This window comes from Onychostruthus taczanowskii, unplaced genomic scaffold (genome assembly GCF_017590055.1).
Source record: "Onychostruthus taczanowskii isolate IOZ18803 unplaced genomic scaffold, ASM1759005v1 scaffold539, whole genome shotgun sequence".
NCBI lineage: Eukaryota > Metazoa > Chordata > Aves > Passeriformes > Passeridae > Onychostruthus > Onychostruthus taczanowskii.
Window position 1 is genome coordinate 7356 of NW_024503002.1, and position 7660 is coordinate 15015.

A 7660-nucleotide genomic window follows, 5' to 3' on the forward strand; every position below is an offset into this window, starting at 1 on the left:
TTTCCCAGTTTGGTGGCCAATATTCCCATTTTTCCTGGGAATTCTGCCCCAGAACTCCCCTTTCTCCCCCATTCCAGCCCCTTCCCATATCCCCGTTTTACCTGGGAATTCTCCCCCCATTCCCACCTTTCCCCCCATCCCTAATTCCAGGATTTTCCTGGGAATTCTCCCCTGCCTTTTCCCTATTCCCCCTGATTTTCCCCGTGACGTTTCCCAACTTTTCCCCCATTTTTCCCATTTTTTCCCTCAATTTTCTCCCTGACTTTTCCCAGCTTTCCCCCCAATTCCTCCCGATATTCCCCCTGACTTTTCCCCAGTTTTTCCCTCAATTTTCCCCCTGACTTTTCCCAACTTTTCCCCCATTTTTCCCATTTTTTCCCTCAATTTTCCCCCTGACTTTTCCCAACTTTTCCCCAATTTTCCCCTGACTTTTCCCCGGTTTCCCCTGTCCCTAATCCCGGGATTTTCCCGTTTTTCCCAGAAAAAGGACCCGGCCCAGTTCCTGCAGGTGCACGGCCGGGCCTGCAAGGTTCACCTGGACTCCGCCGTGGCCCTGGCGGCCGAGAGCCCCGTCAACATGTGAGCCTGGGCCGGGAATTCCCGCCTGGAATTCCATGGGATTGCCTCTGGAATATTCCTGGGATCGCCCCCCAGGGATGGAGAAATCCGGGATTTCCCAGGGGTTGGAATTTGGGTGGTTTTGGGCAAATCTGGGGAGAATTCAGATTTTTATTGGAATTATCACTCCCATTTTTTTTGCTGATGGGAAGGAGGAATTCTGCTCATTCCAGGGAGAAAATCCCATGGGATCCTCACTCTGGAATCACCCCCAGAGCTGGATAATTTCCCCCAAAATGAAATTTAACTTTTTGCTCCAAAGAAAACTCAGCTTTTTGGGGGAACCGCCTTTCCCCCTTTTTTTTGCTGAAGGAAAGGGTGGAATTCTGACCATTCTGGGTGGGAATTCCAGGATTTTTCCCGTTCCCAAGGCTCGGTTTTTCCCGGCAGGATGCCCTGGCAGGGAGACACCAACAACATGATCGACAGGTTCGACGTCCGTGCTCACCTGGATTTCATCCCCATGTACACCCCGGCCTTGCTCAGCCCCACGTAAGACCCCCAAAAAATCCCCATAAGATTCCCAAAAAAATCCCCGTAAGATTCCCAAAAAAATTCCCCAGGAATTCTCAGCGGTTTTGGGGCTGGGGTCCCGCCAGGGCTGGGTGGGAGGGTCCTCAATCTGTGTTTTGACCCCAAAACCTGCATTTGGTCTCGGAAAATCTCCTGAAATTCTGCTTTAAGTGCCCAAATTCCGCCTTTGATCCCAACAATTCCTGTTTTAATCCCAAAAGTCCACGTTGGATTTGTAAAAATCTGTGTTTGACAGCCAAAATCCCCCTTTGGAGCCATAAAATTGCTCTTTTTTTAAACAAAAATCCCCTTTTGGATCCTCAGAATCTCACTTTGAACCCATAAAATGCACACTGGATCCCCAAAATCTCACTCTGAACCCTGAAATCCCTGTTTTGATCTCAAAATCCCTTCAGAATTCCCATTTTTCCAACTCACCAGAGCAGGAATCGAAAAATGTAACTGCACACAAATGTAATTATGGGGGGGGGGAAGATCCCTAAAAATCTGCCTTTTTTCCCCTCAAATCCGGCTTTTTTTAGCACAAAATATTTCTTTGATCCCTAAAATCCACCTTTAACCCCCAAAATTCCCGTTTTGATCCCAAAATCCCCTCAGATTTCCCGTTTTTGCAGCTCACCAGAGCAGGAATCGGATGAGCGCAAACGCAACTGTGAGGAGGGAAGGCTCTCATACTCCACCTTTTTTCTCCCCCAAATCCATTCCAACTCACCAGAGCAGGAATCGAAAAATGTAACTGCACACAAATGTAATTATGAGGGGGGGGTGGGGAAGATCCCTAAAAATCTGCCTTTTTTCCCCTCAAATCCGGCTTTTTTTAGCACAAAATATTTCTTTGATCCCTAAAATCCACCTTTAACCCCCAAAATTCCCGTTTTGATCCCAAAATCCCCTCAGAATTCCCGTTTTTCCAGCTCACCAGAGCAGGAATCGGATGAGCGCAAACGCAACTGTGAGGAGGGAAGGCTCTCATACTCCACCTTTTTTCTCCCCCAAATCCAGTTTTTTCCCCCCCAAATCCACTTTGGGACCTCAAAATCCACCTTTAACTCCCAAAATTCCCGTTTTGATCCCAAAATCCCCTCAGAATTCCCGTTTTTGCAGCTCACCAGAGCAGGAATCGGATGAGCGCAAACGCAACTGTGAGGAGGGAAGGCCCTCATAATCCCCCCTTTTTTTCCCCCCAAATCCAGTTTTTTCCCCCCCCCAATCCACTTTGGGACCTCAAAATCCACCTTTAACCCCCAAAACTCCCGTTTTGATCCCAAAATCCCCTCAGAATTCCCATTTTTCCAGCTCACCAGAGCAGGAGTCGGACGAGCGCAAATGCAACTACGAGCGGTACCGGGGCCTGGTGCAGAACGACTTCGCTGGCAGTGAGTCCCTTTTTTCCTGTTTTTTATGGGAATTCCGGCCCCTCTGGATCCCTGGGGGTGGTTGCTGAGGGGTTTGGGGAATGATTTGATCCCAAAATTCCCAATCGCAGTCTCGGAGGAGCAGTGCCTGTACCAGATCTACATCGACGAGCTCTACGGGGGCCTGCAGAAACCCAACGAGGATGAGAAGAAAAAGTGAGGGGGGGAAAAAAAGTCAGAATTCCTGGGAATTCCAGCTGGGAAATCACCGGGAATGCACCCCCACACCCTCGGGAATGATCCTAATTCTGGGATAATGCCCTCAATCCCAGTTTTTCCCCTCACACCTAAAATTCCCGTTTTGATCCCAAAATCCCCTCAGAATTCCCATTTTTCCAGCTCACCAGAGCAGGAATCGGATGAGCGCAAACGCAACTGTGAGGAGGGAAGGCCCTCATAATCTACCCTTTTTTCCCCCCAAATCCAGTTTTTTCCCCCCCCCAATCCACTTTGGGCCCTCAAAATCCACCTTTAACTCCCAAAATTCCCGTTTTGATCCCAAAATCCCCTCAGAATTGCCATTTTTCCAGCTCACCTGAGCAGGAATCGGATGAGCGCAAACGCAACTGGGAGGAGGGAAGGCTCTCATACTCCACCTTTTTTCTCCCCCAAATCCAGTTTTTTCTCCCCCAAATCCAGTTTTTTCTCCCCCAAATCCAGTTTTTTCTCCCCCAAATCCAGTTTTTTCCCCCCCCCAATCCACTTTGGGCCCTCAAAATCCACCTTTAACTCCCAAAATTCCCGTTTTGATCCCAAAATCCCCTCAGAATTCCCATTTTTCCAGCTCACCAGAGCAGGAGTCGGACGAGCGCAAATGCAACTACGAGCGGTACCGGGGCCTGGTGCAGAACGACTTCGCTGGCAGTGAGTCCCTTTTTTCCTGTTTTTTATGGGAATTCCGGCCCCTCTGGATCCCTGGGGGTGGTTGCTGAGGGGTTTGGGGAATGATTTGATCCCAAAATTCCCAATCGCAGTCTCGGAGGAGCAGTGCCTGTACCAGATCTACATCGACGAGCTCTACGGGGGCCTGCAGAAACCCAACGAGGATGAGAAGAAAAAGTGAGGGGGGGAAAAAAAGTCAGAATTCCTGGGAATTCCAGCTGGGAAATCACCGGGAATGCACCCCCACACCCTCGGGAATGATCCTAATTCTGGGATAATGCCCTCAATCCCAGTTTTTCCCCTCACACCTTTGCTGGAATCTCCCCCAAAATCATCCTGGGAAGGGCTCCTGGTTTTGTCTGGGGGTTTCTGGCTCGGGATTCCCATTTTCCCTCAGAATTCCTGCTTGTATTTCCCATTTTTCCTCTGAATTCCAGCTCAGATTTTCCATTTTCCCTCAGAATTCCCATTTTCCCCTCAAAATTCGAACTCGGAATTCCCGTTTTCCCTCAGAATTTTTGCTCAGGGCTCCCATTTTCCCTCACAATTCCCCTTAGAATTCCCATTTTCCCTCAGAATTCCCCCTCAGAATTCCCATTTTCCCTCACAATTTCCTCTCAGAATTCCCATTTTGCCTCACAATTCCCCCTCACCATTCCCCTTTTCCCTCTCAATTCCCATTTCCCCTCAGAATTCCTATTTCCCCTCACAATTCCCATTTTCCCTCACGATTCCCATTCCCCCTCACGATTTCCCCTCACAATTCCCATTTCCCCTCAGAATTCCCATGTCCCCTCAGAATTCCCATTCCCCCTCACAATTCCCATTTCCCCTCAGAATTCCCACTTCCCCTCACGATTCCCCTTCACAATTCCCCTTTCCCCTCACAATTCCCATTTCCCCTCAGAATTCCCACTTCCCCTCACGATTCCCCTTCACGATTCCCCTTTCCCCTCACAATTCCCCTTTCCCCTCACGATTCCCCCTCACGATTCCCCTTTCCCCTCACAATTCCCATTCCCCCTCACAATTCCCATTTCCCCTCACAATTCCCCCTCACAATTCCCATTCCCCCTCACGATTCCCCTTCTCCCTCCGAGGCGATCCCCGGGCCGGCCTCTCCGGGGCCTCGGCCTTCCCGAGGGGGATCTCCGCGTGGGGAAAAGCCCCGGGCTGGAGGGATTTGTGTCCCAAACCTCCCCAGGCTGGCGGAAAAAAAGGCTTCCATAGGCTACACCTACGAGGACAGCACGGTGGAGGAGCTGGAAAATTCCCTGGAAAAACGAGCCGGGGACGAGGAGGACTCCGAGGAAGACTCCAACACCGACGAGGACGAAGTGATCCCGGACATCGGTAACAAAGCATCCGAGGCTTTCGGCCGGGATTCGGGGATCGTTGCCGGGCGGAATTCCAGGATTTTCCGGGCGTTTTTCCAGACGTGGAGGTGGACGTGGATGAGCTGAACCAGGAGCAAGTGGCTGACCTGAACAAGCAGGCCACCACCTACGGCATGGCCGAGGGGGATTTCGTCAGGTATGGCCCGGAAAAACCTCGGGAAGAGCCGGGATCCTACCCCAAAACCACCCCGGCAAGGGCTCCTGCTTTTCCGTGGGAATCCCATTTTCCCTTGGGATTTCGGCTTGGGAATCCTGTTTTCCTGTGGGATTCTTTGCTGGAAATCCCATTTTTCCTGGGGATTTTGGTTCAGGAATCCCGTTTTTCCTTGGGATTTCGGCTTGGGAATCCTGTTTTCCCATGGCATTGTTTGCTGGAAATCACATTTTTCCTGGGGATTTTGGTTCAGGAATCCCATTTTTCCTTGGGATTTCGGCTCGGGAATCCTGTTTTTCTGTGGGATTGTTTGCTGGAAATCCCATTTTTCCTGGGGATTTTGGTTCAGGAATCCTGTTTTTCCTTGGGACTTTGGCTTGTGAATCCCACTTTTCCTTGGGATTCTCTCCTAGAAATCCCATTTCCCCTTGGGATTCTTTCCTAGAAATCCCATTTTCCGTTAGGATTTTCTCCTGGAAATCCCATTTTCCTCGGAATTCTGCCACAGATCTCCCTGGTTTTCCTGAGGATTCCCCCCTGGTTTTTCCAGACTTTCCCTTTTCCCTGAAATCTTTCCTTGAAAATCCCATTTTACCCTGAAATTCCGCCTTTAAAATCCCATTTTTCCCTGACTTTCCGGCTCAGGGCTTCCCCTTCTCCTCAGAATTCGGGATCTCCCCCAAAACCCCACCCTGATCCCATTTTTTTCTCCTGGAAAAAGGATGCTGAGGAAGGACAAGGAAGAGGCCGAAGCCATCAAAAACGCCAAGGCCCTGGAGGAGGAGAAGGCCATGTACTCGGTGAGGGAAAAACCTGGAAAAAACACAGAAAAAACGGGAATTTCCCCTGGGAAAATCCCCAAAAAATCCTTTCCTGACCTCCAATCCCTTCCCCAGGGCCGCCGCTCCCGCCGGCAGCGCCGGGAATTCCGGGAGAAGCGGCTGAAAGGCCGGAAAATCAGCCCCCCCAGGTGAGATTCCCAACGTTTCCACCCCCAATCCCAACCTTTTCATCTCAAATCCAAACATTTTCTCCCCAAATCCCAGCATTTTCCCCCCAAAATCCCAGCTTTTTTATTCCCAAATCCCAATTTTTCATTCCCAGACAACGATTTTTCACTCCCAAATCCTGTTTTTTCCCTTGTATCCCACTGATTTCCCCCCAAATCCCACCTTTTGCCCCCGAAAATCCCATTTTTATCCCCCAAATCCCAACTTTTCACCCCCAAAGCCCACCTTTTCCCCCCCANCAGCGCTCGGCCGCGGCCCCGGGAGCCTCGGCGCCGGCCCACAGAGCCTCCTCCCGGTGCGTGCCTGGCCCAAGCCCTCTTTTGCCCTCTTTTTCCCCTGATTTCCCCCTCTTTTCCCCTGATTTCCCCCTTTTTTCCCTCTTTTCTCCTGATTTCCCCCTTTTTTCCCTCTTTTCCCCTCTTTTTCCCCTCTTTTCCCCTCTTTTTCCCCTGATTTCCCCCCCTTTTCCCCTCTTTTCCCCTCTTTTTCCCCTCTTTTCCCTCCTTTTCTCCCTGATTTTCCCCATTTTTTCCCTCTTTTCCCCCCTTTTTTCCCTCTTTTCCCCCTTTTTTCCCTCTTTTCCCCTGTTTTGCCCCGATTTCCCTCTTTTTCCCCTGATTTCCCTCCCTTTTCCCCCCTTTTCCCCTCTTTTCCCCTCTTTTTTCCCTGATTTCCCCCTTTTTTCCCTCTATTCCCCTGTTTTTCCCCTGATTTCCCTCTTTTTTCCCTGATTTTCCACCTTTTTCCCTGATTTCCCCCTTTTTTCCCTCTTTTCCCCCTTTTTTCCCTCTTTTCCCCTGTTTTCTCCCTGATTTTCAGCCTTTTTTCCATGATTTCCCCCTTTTTTCCCTGTTTTCCCCCCTTTTTTCCCTGATTTTTCTCCATCTTTCCCTGATTTCCTCAGTTTTTTTCCATGATTTTCCACCTTTTACCCTGATTTTCCCTCTTTTCCCCCCTTTTTCCCCTGATTTCCCCCTTTTTCCCTGCTTTCCCCCTTTTTTCCCTCTTTTCCCCCTTTTTTCCCTCTTTTCCCCCTTTTTTCCCTCTTTTCCCCCTTTTTTCCCTCTTTTCCCCCTTTTTTCCCTCTTTTCCCCCTTTTTTCCCTCTTTTCCCCCTTTTTTCCCTATTTTCCCCTGTTTTCTCCCTGATTTTCAGCCTTTTTTCCATGATTTCCCCCTTTTTTCCCTGTTTTCCCCCCTTTTTTCCCTGATTTTTCTCCATCTTTCCCTGATTTCCCCAGTTTTTTCCATGATTTTCCACCTTTTACCCTGATTTTCCCTCTTTTCCCCCCTTTTCCCCCTGATTTCCCCCTTTTTTCCCTCCTTTCCCCTCTTTTTCCCCTGATTTTCTGCCTTTTTTCCCTGATTTTCCCCTTTTCCCCTCTTTTCCCCCCTTTTTTCCATGATATTCCCCCTTCCCCCCCTTTTTTCCCTGAATTTCTGCCTTTTTTTCCATGATTTTCCCCCTTTTTCCCTGATTTTCCCCCTTTTCCCCCTCTTTTTTCTCCTGTTTTTCCCTCTTTTTCTGTGATTTTCCCCTTTTTTCCCTCTTTTTCTCCTTATTTTCCCTGATTTTCTCCCTTTTTTCCCTGATTTTCCCCCTTTTCCCCCTCTTTTTCTACCGTTTTTCCCTCTTTTTCTCCCTTTTTTC

General features: G+C 49.5%; 1 protein-coding gene across 1 annotated transcript; it reads left to right on the top strand.

Annotated features, from left to right (window-relative positions):
* Positions 1-317: 317 nt before the first annotated feature.
* On the top strand, positions 318-6044 carry LOC121342505 (CLK4-associating serine/arginine rich protein-like; the record flags this gene model as incomplete). Its single annotated transcript, XM_041416994.1, has 8 exons — positions 318-579; positions 1009-1110; positions 2449-2528; positions 2639-2723; positions 4654-4802; positions 4886-4982; positions 5722-5800; positions 5897-6044. Coding segments are annotated over 8 exons (932 nt in total), but the record flags the coding sequence as incomplete, so codon positions are not given.
* Between the last annotated feature and the right edge of the window lie 1616 nt (positions 6045-7660).